This window comes from Lagenorhynchus albirostris, chromosome 1 (genome assembly GCF_949774975.1).
Source record: "Lagenorhynchus albirostris chromosome 1, mLagAlb1.1, whole genome shotgun sequence".
Lineage (NCBI taxonomy): Eukaryota > Metazoa > Chordata > Mammalia > Artiodactyla > Delphinidae > Lagenorhynchus > Lagenorhynchus albirostris.
This window is the reverse complement of record NC_083095.1, coordinates 83,775,157-83,790,547: the sequence shown is the minus strand read 5'-3', so window position 1 is coordinate 83,790,547 and position 15,391 is coordinate 83,775,157. Positions and strand designations below refer to the sequence as shown.

General features: G+C 40.3%; 1 protein-coding gene across 2 annotated transcripts in view; it reads right to left on the bottom strand.

The window, feature by feature from the left end:
• EIF2AK4 (eukaryotic translation initiation factor 2 alpha kinase 4) overlaps window positions 1-15,391 on the bottom strand; it is a 113,481-nt gene that overhangs the window by 36,684 nt on the left and 61,406 nt on the right. For both annotated transcript variants that reach the window (XM_060147043.1, XM_060147045.1), the window contains exons 14-19: window positions 13,689-13,772; window positions 11,803-11,925; window positions 9,828-9,932; window positions 7,852-7,909; window positions 6,829-6,908; window positions 3,709-3,810 (exon numbers count right to left, since the gene is read on the bottom strand). In XM_060147043.1, coding sequence (XP_060003026.1) covers window positions 3,709-3,810; window positions 6,829-6,908; window positions 7,852-7,909; window positions 9,828-9,932; window positions 11,803-11,925; window positions 13,689-13,772 — 552 coding nt within the window. The remainder of the gene's footprint in view (window positions 1-3,708; window positions 3,811-6,828; window positions 6,909-7,851; window positions 7,910-9,827; window positions 9,933-11,802; window positions 11,926-13,688; window positions 13,773-15,391) is intronic.

Below are 15,391 nucleotides of genomic sequence, written 5' to 3'. Positions count from 1 at the left end.
ATGGAACACTCTCCAGGATAGATCATATGTTGGGTCACAAATCAAGCCTCAGTAAATTTAAGAAAACTGAAATCATATCAAGCATCTTTTCTGACCACAGCACTATAAGATTAGAAATCAATTACACGGAAAATAACGTAAGAAACACAAACACATGGAGGCTAAACAATACATTACTAAATAACCAAGAGATCACTGAAGAAATCAAAGGGGAAATCAAAAAATACCTAGAGAAAATGACAATGAAAACATGATGATCCAAAACCTATGGGATGCAGCAAAAGCAGTTCTAAGAGGGAAGTTTATAGCTATACAAGCCTACCTCAAGAAACAAGGAAAATCTCAAATAAACAATCTAAACTTACACCTAAAGGAACTAGACAAAGAAGAACAAACAAAACCCAAAGTTAGCAGAAGTAAAGAAATCATAAAGATCAGAGCAGAAATAAATGAAATAGAAACAAAGAAAACAATAGCAAAGATCAATAAAACTAAAAGCTGGTTCTTTGAGAAGATAAACAGAATTGATAAACCATTAGCCAGACCCATCAAGAAAAAAAGGGAGAGGACTCAAATCAATAAAATTAGAAATGAAAAAGGAGAAGTTACAACAGACACCACAGAAATATAAAGCATCCTAAGAGACTACTACAAGCAACTCTAGCCAATAAAATGGACAACCTGGAAGAAATGGACAAATTCTTAGAAAGGTATAACCTTCCAAGACTGAACCAGGAAGAAACAGAAAATATGAACAGACCAATCACAAGTAATGAAATTGAAACCGTGATTAAAAATCTTCTAACAAATAAAGTCCAGGACCAGACAACTTCACAGGTGAATTCTATCAAACATTTAGAGAAGAGCTTACACCTGTCCTTCTCAAACTCTTCCAACAACTGCAGAGGAAGGAACACTCCCAAACTCATTCTATGAGGCCACTAGCACCCTGAAACCAAAACAAGACAAAGATACTACAAAAAAAGAAAATTACACACCAATATCACTGATGAATATAGATGCAAAAATCCTCAACAAAATACTAGCAAACAGAATCCAACAACACATTAAAAAGATCATACACCATGATCAAGTGGGATTTATCCCAGGGATGCAAGGATTCTTCAATATACACAAATCAATCAATGTGATACACCATATTAACATATTGAAGAAGAAAAACCATATGATCATCTCAATAGATGCAGAAAAAGCTTTTGACAAAATTAACACCTATTTATGATAAAAACTCTCCAGAAAGTGGGCATAGAGGGAACCTACCTCAACATAATAAAGGCCATATATGACAAACCCACAGCAAACATCATTCTCAACAGTGAAAAACTGAAAGCATTTCCTCTAAGATCAGAAACAAGAGAAGGATGTCCACTCTCACCACTATTATTCAACATAGTTTTGGAAGTCCTAGACACGGCAATCAGAGAAGAAAAATGAATAAAAGGAATACAAATTGGAAAATAAGAAGTAAAACTGTCACTGTTTGTAGATGACATGATACTATAAATAAAGAATCCTAAAAATGCCACCAGAAAACTACTAGAGCTAATCAATGAATTTGGTAAAGTTGCAGGATACAAAATTAATTCACAGAAATCTCTTGCATTCCTATACACTAATGATGAAAAATCTGAAAGAGAAATTAAGAGAAAACTCCCATTTACCACTACAACAAAAAGAATAAAATACCTAGGAATAAACCTACCTAGGGAGACAAAAGACCTGTATGCAGAAAACTATAAGACACTGTTGAAAGAAATTAAAGATGATACAAATAGATGGAGAGATATACCATGTTCTTGGAGTGGAAGAATCAACATTGTGAAAATGACTATACTACCCAAAGCAATCTACAGATTCAATGCAATCCCTATCAAATTACCAATGGCACTTTCTACAGAACTAGAACAAAAAATCTTAAAATTTGTATGGAGATACTAAAGACCCCAAATATCAAAGCAGTCTTGAAGGAAAAAAAACAGAGCTGGAAGAATCAGTCTCCCTGACTTCAGACTATACTACAAAGCTTCAGCAATCAAGACAATATGGTACTGGCACAAAAACAGAAACATAGAACAATGGAACAAGATAGAAAGCCCAGAGATAAACCCAGGCACCTATGGTCAACTAATCTATGACAAAGGAGGCAAGGATATACAATGGAGAAAAGACAGTCTCTTCAATAAGTGGTGCTGGGAAAACTGGACAGCTACATGTAAAAGAATGAAACTAGAACACTCCCTAACACCATACACAAAAATAAACTCAAAATGGATTAGAGACCTAAATGTAAGACTGGACACTATAAAACTCTTAGAGGAAAACATAGGAAGAACATTCTTTGACATAAATCACAGCAAGATCTTTTATGATCCACCTCCTGCAGTAATGGAAATAAAAACAAAAATAAACAAATGGGACCTAATGAAACTTCAAAGCTTTTGCACAGCAAAGGAAACCATAAACAAGACGAAAATACAACCCCCAGAATGGGAGAAAACATTTGCAAATGAATCAATGGACAAAGGATTAATCCCCAAAATATATTAACAGCTCATGCAGCTCAATATTAAAGAAACAAACAATCCAATCTACAAATGGACAAAAGACCTAAATAGACATTTCTCCAAAGAAGACATACAGATGGCCAGCACATGAAAAGCTGCTCAACATCACTAATTATTAGAAAAATGCAAATCAAAACTACAATGAGGTATCACCTCACACCATTTAGAATGGGCATCATCAGAAAATCTACAAACAACAAATGCTGGAGAGGGTGTGGATAAAAGGGAACCTTCTTGCACTGTTGGTGGGAATGTAAATTGATACAGCCACTATGGAGAACAGTATGGAGGTTCCTTAAAAAACTAAAAATAGAATTACCATATGACCCAGCAAGCCCACTACTGGGCATACACCCAGAGAAAACCATAATTGAAAAAGAGACATGCACCCCAACGTTCATTGCAGCACTATTTACAATAGCCAGGTCATGGAAGCAACCTAGATGCCCATCGACAGACGAATGGATAAAGAAGATGTGGTACATATATACAATGGAATATTGCTCAGCCATAAAAAGGAATAAAATTGAGTCATTTGTTGAGACGTGGATGGATCTAGTGACTGTCATACAGAGTGAGGTAAGTCAGAAAGAGAAAAACAAATACCGTATATTAACGCATGTATGTGGAACCTAGAAAAATGGTACAGATGAACCAGTCTGCAGGGCAGAAGTTGAGACAGAGATGTAGAGAACAAACATATGGACACCAAGGGGGAAAAAAGAGCGGGGGTGGGGATGGTGGTGTGCTAAATTGGGTGATTGGGATTGACATGTATACACTGATGTGTATAAAATTGATGACTAATAAGAACCTGCTGTATAAAAAAATACATAAAATGAAATTAAAAAAAAACAAGAGTAATCTCAAAATATTTTTCAAAAGGATAACCTAGCAATATCTTCAAGTATGATTACAAAAATAAATAAAACTGGGGTAAGTTTCTTATCATGTAAGTGCATAAGCAGGGGTGGATTTCCATTTACTAGAAATATAGAAAATTATAGTAGGACCACTTCTTTCTATATTATAAATACCAGAAAAATACCCTGCATCAAATTCTGATGTCTATGCTAAGATTCAGGTTACTGGAAACTGAGGCATTAAAACATCTGATACATACATCTCTGAGTTGGTTGAGAACAAAGATCCTTTCTGAGGCTGTGACCATGGGATGATAGCACATCTCAAAGAAGATAATTCCCAGGCTGAAGAGATCCACTTTCTGAGGAGGAAAACGAATTTTATTTAGAGCCTAGATATGAAAGCATAATCCACTAGGGAATTATAGGATGAGCACTTAGTTGGGATGTTTGCATAAGTGAAAATAGGCCACACTAGAAAAAAATTCGCTTTGTTCTAAAAAAAAATTATAGGTGTAAAATACAGACGAGAGACATATTTATATTTAGATGATAAAATATATTTGGCATGACTTCAATGTTTTGCTTAACAATTAATTGTAACTGGTTTAGCTATACACATAGACATAGATAACCACTGGCCACACACTGAGGATAATCACTACAGAGCAAGGACAACCGAGATCTGTTGAAAGAATTTGCTTTGTGTCTTTCTAATCATTGCAAAAGGGAAACACAGACTGCACTCTGCAGCTGATAGCAAAGGTCAGCTACTGACTGCAAAGCCATACCAACGAGGTCAGAAGCACAGCACAACAGAAATATCGTGATGACTCCTAACAAAATATGGAAGTGTAAGTAAAGAAGGTAAAAGGGCAAGTCAGTGCAGAGTCTCAGGTAGGGAGCTGTCGAGGGGAAGAAGGAGGTCAGAAGGCCCTGTGCCTGCGGCAGCTGAGCACAACCCGGCTCAGCAGGAGACTGCTTGTGGTGAACTGCACACAGGCACAGGAGCCACTTTCAAGGAAAACTTCAATGAATTTGGACTCAAGGATTAGCAGGAGAGCCTCTGCAACCAGTGACCTCCAAAGTCTTAAAAACAAACATTCGTTATGTCATTTCCTACACATGTTAGCTGTAGAAAAATGTACATACTGAATGGAACATACCGAAAAGCACCAAGAATACAATAGCAACCACCCATAATCCCACTGCTTAAGGATATTTACAATTGATGGCTAAGATACGCCCTTTTGGTGGTTTTTCTTAAATGTCTACACACACACACACACACACACACACACACACACACTATAAAACTAGAACCACACTGTCGTTTGTAACTTTTATTCCCTTACTTTAGTAAGAATATTTTTATACTATAATGTCATTTTTCTAAAACCGGCCTCTAATATTTTAATGACATATTCAATTACATGGATGTCCCATAATTTATTTAACCAGTTTCCTATTTTTTTATTTTTTTAATTTTATTTTTTTGCAGTACGCGGGCCTCTCACTGTTGTGGCCTCTCCCATTGTGGAGCACAGGCTCCGGACGCGCAGGCTCAGCAGCCATGGCTCACAGGCCCAGCCGCTCCGCGGCATGTTGGATCTTCCCGGACCGGGGAGCGAACCCGTGTCCCCTGCATCGGCAGACGGACTCTCAACCACTGCACCACCAGGGAAGCCCAGTTCCCTATTTTTTAAATGCTTGTTATTTTTCATTGTTATAAACAACGCTGTGACAAACCCCTTTTACACCAGTCTTTTTGAATGTCCCTGGTTGTTTCCTTAGGATACGTTTCAAAAGGTGGATGTGCTGGGCCAAAGGGTAAGGTCCTTTTAAGGATTTCATTATACTCTTACAAACCAAATGCAGAAAGATGATGAGGCACTAAAGGTGCCTCCCCCTCCCTCAGGGTGGGCATGTCCATCTCCACACACCCTCACCGAGTATTTGGAGGTCTGCTTCAACTCTGTCACTACCCAGTGCTCCCTGTCTGAACCAAAACCCAGGCTTCAGTTGCCACTGCTAGCTTGAAAATATGCTTTAATGTGAATTGCGTGCCTCATGTATTTTAAAAATTTAGCTCTATGGTCTTGCCCGAAGTGATCTCATCCAGTCTCATGGCTTTAAATCCCATCTGTGTGCTAGTGGCTCTCAAGTTTATACCTCTGACTCTGATCTTTCTTCTGCACTCAAGTCTTGAGTCCCTAACAGTCGACTGGAGCTCTCTAATTGGATTTCTCAACAGGCATTTCAAATTAAACATGCCCTAGACGGAGTATTCCTGCCGTCTTCTCCTCCACCTCCCAGGTCTTTCCTCATGGTTCCTCAGCTCAGTCAACTACCCTTCCCCCAGCCACTCGAGGCAGAAACCTGAGCACTGTCCTGTTTTCCTTTCTTTTCCTCACCCGACACCCACTCCATTAGGAAAACCTGTCAATTCCCCTCCAACATGTATTTCATATCTGCACACTTCTCCCTGTCTCTACTGCCACCACTCTGGTCCCAGCTCAGCCGTCCCACCTGGACTCCTGCCAAGCCTCCGGCAGCAGCTAGAGTGAACTCTCGCACTCAAGATCCTTCAGGCGCTGCCTGTGCACACCCTCATCATGGCTAAGCTGGCCCTGCATCATCTGACCCTGGCCTTCCCTTCAGCTTTGCTTCATGCCTCTCGCCCTCATAGCTCTCACCACGCTGCAGCCACACTGACCTTCTCTCTGACTGTCCTAAGTGAGCCACGCTACCTCTCACCCACAGTCTTCTCTCTGTGCATGCTATTTCCCCTGTTTACCCCTCTTCTCTCCCAGCCAAGCTCCAGCCCCCAACTTTGCATGGCTTCTCCCCGCTTTCCTCCTTTATCCTGAAACCCATCCTCTTGGGGAGGCTTTCTCTAGTCAGTCGACCTAAAGATGATGTCTTTTACTGTTCTCTGGTCACTGGACCCCATTTCCTTTCTTCTTAGTTCCTACAGAGTTTGTGATTTAAAAATTTTTTATTTGTTTACTGTCTGTTTCATCCACCATCATCCACCAATGGACAAGCTCCCGGAGGGCTGGAATAAGATGTCTTATTACTTGATTGCCTTGTTCCCTGTGTTCCCGGGGCCTGGCCCAGGACCAGTTAGTTCAAATCTGCTTTAGATGGATGGAGGGACTGTAAGCTCCTTGGCAACAACAGTGCCAGCTTCAGTCACTGTCCTTGGGCATCACGTGTCCTATTTGGAGCAGTCGCTCAACAGACATGTGGATATATATTGAGTGAATGAATGTTCCTGACTATTTCAGCTGGTAACTAAACCCCAAATGCTGTAATCTTGATATTCTATTATCTCTCTCTTGAGATCTTTCCTTTCCCCCAAAAACCTTCCTCTTTACCTGGTTGTATGCAGATTTGGTGCTGCCTTGGACCTCTGGGCTTACATATAAAGCAGTGCCAACCATCCCAGTCAAATGACCTGCATGGAAGAAGGCAGAGGGAAGGATTTCCAATAACAGGACTTAGAGATAAGGCCAATTTTTAACAAAACAAAACAAAAAAAGTTTCTTAAGAGACATGGTCTGTTAATTGTTTACACTATTCACAGGAAGAAGCAGCATGCGTTTCACCAAGCTATTAACCCTAAATTGTAGATGGCCACACACTTTGTTCCACACAGGATGGCTTTGCTGTGGTAAAGGGGCAGTGCCAGGCAGGAAGACCCCAGATGGCCCAGGTCATGAGGCAACCTCCTATTACTACCTGGGGTCAAAGTATAACTGCCTACCCAGAGGAGTAAATTATTCTAATTGAAGGTCTAATTTCTTAGACTTCTGAAGAACAATCTATATAGTGAAAAGGGAAAAAAATTAAAGCATTTTCATAATTTTGTTAATTTAATGAATAATTATACTTTGCTTTAGAATAAAATCTTTACAAATGAAAAAAAGGTTTCACTTTGAGAAATTTTATTCTGTACTGCATATTTAAAATTTTCCTGGACTTCCCTGGCGGTCCAGTGGTTAAGACTCTGCACTTCCACTGCAGGGGGCACGGGTTTCAACCCCGGTCGGGGAACTAAGATCCCCACATGCTGCACGGTGTGCTCCCCGCCAAAAAAATAATAATAAAATGAAATTTTCCTAAGAGGGTAGATTTTATGCTAAGTGTTCTTATCACAAAATTAATAATAATAGTAATAATAAATAAGAGGGCAGGAAGAAACTTGGAGGTGATGGATATGTTTACGGCATAGATTGTGGTGATGCTTTCTTAGGTGTGTATGTACCTCTTAACTCCTCAGGTTGTATACATTACATATGTAAAGTTTTTGTATGTTAAAAAAAGATAAAAGAGAAAAAAAGAAATTTTGTGGATTGCTTGTTAACACACAAATTAAATATACAGTCTTCTGGATTTACCTGAAGGGTCTAATTTAATCAAGTGATCTCCTGATGTATCATCTTGTTTGCCGTCAGCCTAAAGATTCAAGTAAGCCAAATAACAAATTAAAATGTTATATTATTTCACAGGAATGGATTATCATTTCTAAATGAAGACTGACTGAAAAATATTACACAGAAACCAGAATAACTATAATAATGCTTTTCTGAGCTTTAAATTTTTTTTAGTTTAGTTAGCCTACTAATGCAGGTCTCACTGGAAACCCCAATGAGATCAAGGAGAAGGGCAATTCACTGTAGAACTCCTTCGTGGCAGAACCCCCTGAAAACTTACCTAAACTAATTTATTTTCATATTTCAAATGCCAAAACAGAATCTATTTACTGGGAAGAGTAAAGGTATATTAATAACAACAAACTCACTTTCTAACTTTTCTAATTTTTCCACTGGGTCAATTTTTACTCTTCTTTCCTAGAGGCTGGTCACCAAATCTGTTCCACTGTCACTGCTAATACCTCTTAGGTAGCCTCCCTTCTTCCACTACCTCTGTGACAGCATTCCCCTTCTTCCACTACCTTCTTCCACTTCTTCCCTTCTTCCACTACCTCTGTGACAGCATTCCCCTAAATCACTATTTTTCTGACATCTCTCCAGATTCCTATCACGAGCACTGCCATCAATAACAAGAGCTCTAATACTCGTAGAGCCAGGCAATGTTCCAGGGCTTTACCTATATTCTTACTTTATGCTGGTGACAACTTTGAAGCTGGTACTTGTATTAGGCACATTTTATGGAAAGAATACTAAGAGGTTAAGTAACTTGCCCAAGGATTCTAGCCCAGGGAAGTGGGCCTCCAGAGCCTGTGCTCTTATCTACCTCCCTACTATTACAGCCTACAGATATCAAGTGACATTTGTTAGTTTGGGGATCAAATCCCCATAGAGCCCTTCCTTGGTCTTAGCACTCTTCAAATTCCCCAGTGTTCTGGTCAGGACCATGTCCTTACTGTCCCCCTTCCATTTCCTCCCTCTCTGCTCCTTCTAACCTCACCTTCTACTTTAACCCCCGAGGTTTTTCTCACCATTAATCCAAATCCTAGTTTCTTTTTTTGACCACCTTTATAATTAACTGCATTTACCACAGATTTTGGTGCCTAATCTCTGGCTTATGATGTTAAGTAAAACTCTTCCCCCAGCACTCAAGGCCTGACACCTCCAAGAATCCCCAACCTTCAAGCATCTTCTCTCACTGCTTCCCTACACCTCATAGTTTCAACCAACCAGACAACATGCTGGCCTTCAACAATTATGTCTGCTTACCCCAGGGCCTTTGCTTATGCTGTTCTTTCTCTCGGGAAGCCCCTACCCTGGTGTCACCATGCCCTGCCCTCAATTTCAGCCTACTGGACTCCCACCCATCCTTTAAGGCTCATCTGAAATGCTGTTTTCTTTATACAGCCCTCCTTGATCCTCGTAACCATATGCAAAATTTCTCCTGTTTTTAAGTTTTATATGACTATTTCTCTCACTTCACATTATTTTAGCTTTGTATGTTTAACAACTACTCTACAGTGTTGTGAAGAAGAGCATTAATACCTTCTGATTTATGTTGTCTAGAACTCATTCTTCTGAAGTTTTATGGGTTTTGAGCCTTATTTCCTTAAGCTAACTAAAAGCCCATCGGGTGTAAAGCATCTAGCCCAGTGCCTGGCATGGTAGACCAAAACGTTTCATAAAGTATTTCATGCCTTTGACCTAAATATCACCCACAAACTAGTAATTTTATGTCTCTCAAGTGGAACGCACTCACTAAAACGTATTCACAATTTCAAAGCCTGCAGGATCGTTTGCAGCTGCCCCTTCAGACTTGTATACTTTCCTGGGGATTACACAGCAGAGTTCAGGGAACTCATAGTCATGAGAATGTTAGAAGACAGGATAATTAAGGCACATGGGTCCATTTTCAGGCACACCTGAATCAAAAAAATACTCACAGCAAAGGCTAGATGGTCTGTCGCTAAACCAAAATCACCTATTTTTACATGGTCATCAGAATCCAAAAAAATGTTGACAGGCTTCAAATCTCGGTGAATCATTCCCTGATGGAAAAGAGCAAAGAAACCAACAATTTTTTCCCAAACATAACTTATATCATACCTGTTTCCTCATTTGAAAGGCCAACCTAGTGATGAAAATTGGATGAGGTCTTCTCCTGCAGACCATGCTAGTCCAGGCTGTCTGACCTCTGCAATGTCTCCCAAACGTCCTGCCAATGACCTTGCCACCCTCTCCCAATCTACCTGCTGGTAGTCCTTATCAGGTCCAATCCAAACGGTTCCCTTTGGCATCCAAGACCCCTGTCTATCAGGTTCACAATGATCTTTCTCTCTACTGCATCACAAAACCCTTGCTCTGGTCAGGGAGATACACACCATTTTCATTCCCTCTTCTACTCATTTCTTCAGGCTACCTGCCCTGCCCAGGCTTTTCTCCACTCATTGGAATTGTACCAATATTTACAAGTGCCAACTCATTCATGAAGACTTCCACAGTAATTCTAATAATTCAACTTTGCATTCCCAGCATACCAGGTAAGTGCTCAATGATTTCTTGTTACGTGAACACTACTTTCTCCCCTTCCTAATAGCATCCTCATCATGCTTACTGTTTCCGGTACTATAATACAGGAAATAAATGTAATAAAAACACTTGATGGTGTGATCTCTCTTACTGTTACATGAAGGTAAATTTCGGCTCCCTCAAAAAAACAGGAAGTCCCTCTCAAGTATGGGGTTTGTCATACACTTGTGCCTTTCTCTATTTCTAGGTTTGGCAGGGTTAGACACCCAACAAATGGTTGGCAGGTACTGAGCAGATTAGATGGCAAGGAAGACAGCGCACAGAGCACGGTTCTAGGACCCCAGGACGCTAGCACAGTAATAGAGTTCTAATGACCTTCATTAGAGCCCGTTTTTATGTCCAACCTTGCAAATTCCACTTCCACCAAATCATTTATAAACTAGACATCTGTAAATTATAGTCCTGGCTTTTTACTAAATATGGTACAGTATAAATAATTTAAGGTTAAAGAAAATTGAGGCAAAGGAAAAAACGTATTTACACTAACACATTAGACAATCCCATTTTTAAAACGTAAGCAGTGTTTCATCTTGAAGCTAGGTCCATTAGCGTTTACATCATGATGACAATTTCTAGCTTTACAGTGACATTTTATACATGCGGCAAACTATGTTAGTCTCATCTCTACCCTTGCTAGATGACTTTCTAATTTTCCCATGTTCCTAGGAAAGGTAGCACTGAGTCAGAATCACATATCCTGGCAGGTATTAATCACACTCTCACTTTATCTAAACCACTCAAAGAATCATCCTCATGTTCCATACATGTTCAATTATTTCCACCTAACCCGCAGGCTGGCAAACTTTTTCTGTAAAGGGCCAGATAGTAAATCTTTTAGGCTTTATGGGCCACACAGTCTCTGCCACAACTACTCAACTCCACAGTGCAGCACAAAGAACAGCCACAGGCAACACATAAACTGGTATGGCCCTCTTCCAATACAATGTTATTTATGGACACATTTGAATTTCATAGAATTTTCAGGTATCATGAAATATTACCCTTCTTTCAATTTTTTACAACCATTTAAAAATGTAAGGGCCAGTCTTAGCTCACAGGCTGAACAGAAGCAGGTAGGGAGTTAGATTTGACCCATGGGCTATAGTTTGCTGACCCCTCTTCTATCCTTCAATGCTTTCTTTGAACTTTGATGCTTTATACTATTTTCTCGTCTTTTGATATGTTCTATTTCCTATAAAAATAGATTATTTCAACATACCCATAATTTTTCCCTCTATTTTAGGTTTTCTCAAATCTCACAATATTTGATTTTGTTATAAATTTTATGTAAACGTAAGTTTTTCAGATATAAAATATTGCAAAGCTTACTTTTTCATGGATATAAGCCAATCCATCCAGAATCTCTCGGAAAAGCCTCCAGAGCCTGACGGTGTCTCGATATAGTCCCTGGTCAATTGTGTCACGTAAAGTGCTCTTTTCACAGTACTCCATCTATGGACAAGAACAAACCAGGCAGGATTTGATGATATAGAGTTTCAATTAAGGAGGACAACGGCAATTAATGTAATCCCTCATTTTAAAACGTGTGCCATGGATTTTAAATACTTACGGAAAAGGCTTATTTTTTTAATTAAAAAAAGAAACCAACAGTATTTTAAAAAATTGGGAAGAAATATGCATAATCTTAGCACCCCAACAAAATCATTTTTATTTTTTATATTATTGTTCATTAAAAAAATAAGACTTTAAAATCCTTGTCACATATAATATGAAAACACTTAGAATTAAGTAAAAGTGTATTTTTTGTTTTACAAGATTGTTTCCAAACCCAAATTTCCAAGAAGGGCTAATTAATAATCCAATGATGTCATTAGCCTTTCTCATTTGCATGTTAAATTAATGACAATGACCTTCAAGTCTAGAGCATAACATTGTAAATATCACAACATTTAAGAAAGGGCTCTATCTCATCCTTCTTAAGTGTATTAATCTATCAGAAAACAATGCAATATCATTTAAACCTTAGAGCAACATGCAGCATTTGATTTATGAAACTAGCCTATGTTTCAAACCAGTGCCACAGTTGAGATTTCTCATGAAGAAGGACTTTCTTGTTTTCAAAGAGAGGAACATGTCATTTTAAATGAGAGGAATATCCTCTCATGCTCAGAATAACATCTACAAACTCTGACTCATCCTCCAGGCCTCCCACACCAAGATCCTACCACACCTCACGTACCTCTGCTAGGTATTTCTGTCTCACTGTAACTGTTTAGGGCATAATGGCATGTACTAGATACTCAACAGTTAGCGGTTTGGGGGACAAATGCTTTACCATGTGTGTAAGTGGTTTATGTTTAGGGAAAACCTAAAACCCGCTGTAACCCCAGGAAAGCAACCACCTAACTAGACTCTTTTGAAATGTTACACTTGTCTGAGGGCTCCTTCTTGGGCATAGTACTGTATCTCACATTTAAAGATCTGCCTCCTTGCAGATGTGACTGAAAACACTAATAATGACTCACGGTCCTGTTCACTTGGGCCAGAGGCAAGTTTTCCGCTTTGGTTTGTGGCTGTCCCTCTGCTGGCTGAGCTCGCCACTGTCCAGAATGTGCCCCTCGGAAGTGTGAGCAGGACAAAGCCTATAAGCTTCCCTTTAGCAATGCCCCACTGGAACTGGTTCTCCTGTCCCTCAGGGGTTCCAGGACAAGCCACTTTCCTAAAACCAGGCGGGTGTTTCTTCTGTACACACGAGGATGTATGTGCCTCGCACCTTGCTTGTCCAGATTTAACTTGTTAGACAAAGTAGAGTTTCTCTACATGCACAGTCTAGCGCTTCTGGAACTCAGGTGGGTTCTAACTACTTCACACGTTATTTTGTTTATTCTTCACAAGCCATTGAGGTAACTGCTACTGTTTCATTTATAGGTGGGGAACCTGGGACACAGAATGCTGAAGAACCGTGCCTGAGCTCACAAAGCTGTGACCGGTGGATCCAGGATGTAAACTTACACAGCCTAAGTTAAGTCCAGAGCTGGAACCACTGCCCTGTGCCATCTCCTGCTACGGTACAGGAGAGCATGGGTTCAAGGCAGGGGGAAAGGGCCTCCATGCTATAATCCTCTCTGGCCAATTAATCTTTGGCAGTGCGATGAGCCCTCTTTGCTCGCTCTCTTGCTCTCATCTCCCAAAACCTACCCACCAGCATACTACTGGGAGTTGCCGTGTCACTGAGCTGCATGCCAGGGCCTCACCTGGATGTAGAGGTAGTGCACAGCCTCAGTGGTTGCCGGTGGCTCACTTTCATGGCAACTGTTCTTTCCATTGCAATCTTCATCCTAACCCAAGAGGAACACATGAGAGCTCAAAATGAGGCTGAAATGAAACAAGATCACCACCACCAAGTCTTTTGTTCCTGCCCCTACCACATAGATAGCTATCCTGCTGCCTTAGAGGGAAGGTGAGTGAGCAGAACAACAACTACTGTCCTTTAGATGCTGACAGCATTTAAAAGGCAATTTTGCCAATACCAGAATCTAATGCACAGTTTACAGGTCTGTTACTGTACAGAACAATGATGGGGACAATAGGAAACAGGTGGGTATTAAAGGTAATCCACAGAAAGGCTCTAAGTCAATTCCTTCTCACCACTTGCTATCTTTCTATGGATAAGAAGGGTAGAATGTACACAGGCTAATATTTTAAGACTTCAGTTTTATTGGAATGCCTACCTTTGATGGTAGACTTACTTTGGAAACAGAAGATGAGAAATCCATCTTTAGCTAAAACAATTTAAATGTGATCACATTACCAGACGGCACACTGCCCTCGGCTACAGCACTGAAGCACCACCACCCAGCTGGCACTTGGGGTGACCGATCCTCTACACGACTTTTCCACATGGTTAGTCTGCCAGTCCCCTACAGCTGTTTTTCTAACTCATGTCCCTTAAAAAAAAAATTCTTTCTTCTTCTAATAGACATATTTAAATACTCCCTCCTACCCCCAAGTATGGGAAAGCATTAGGTAGCATTTGACTGTTTCTGATTTGCATTTTTTGTGTGGAAACATTTTTTCAACATTTATCTTTATTGAAGGAAAAAAACTGCTCTGGAAACAATCAAATTCTACTTTTTTTTTTTTTTTTTTTGGCCACACTGCGTAGCTTGTGGGATCTTAGCTCCCCGATCAGGGATTGAACCTGGGCCGTCCGTAGTGAAACCTCGGAGTCCTAACCACTGGACAGCCAGGGAATTCCCTCAGTTCTACTCTTGAATCATTTATTTATTCTGGGGATTATCTGTACAAGATTGTTAATCTCTTAGAGGCTTCTACCCATCAATTAGAATGCCCATGGGATACCTCCCTTAATTAAGAAAAACCAGAATTGTAAATTTGGTGCCCCCATAATGATTATATGCATAACTAATGCTAAAACCAAAGCAGTTAGACTACGTGTGCTATTATTCCTTAAACTTCCTCAGGGGTTAAGGGGATTTTAATAGAAAAGGGAAGTACTTTTAAAAAATGCTGGGACTTCCCTGGCACTCCAATGGTTAAGACTCCGTGTTTCCACTGCAGGGGGCACAGATTCCATCCCTGGTTGGGGAACTAAGATCCTGCATACTGCTCGGCTCAGCCAAAAAAAAAAGTGCTGGCTAAAGCATTCAAACCTCATTCAAACCAATTTAACTGCTTATCTAAGACAGTCTATGTGTAGACTTTTTTTTTTTTTTTTTTTTTGCGGTACGCGGGCCTCTCACTGTTGTGGCTTCTCCCGTTGCAGAGCACAGGCTCCGGACGCGCCAGGCCCAGTGGCCACGGCTCATGGGCCCAGCCGCTCCACGGCACATGGGATCCTCCCGGACCGGGGCACGAACCCGCGTCCCCCGCATCTGCAGGCAGACTCTCAACCACTGCGCCACCAGGGAAGCCCTAGACTTCTTTTTATCTGCTA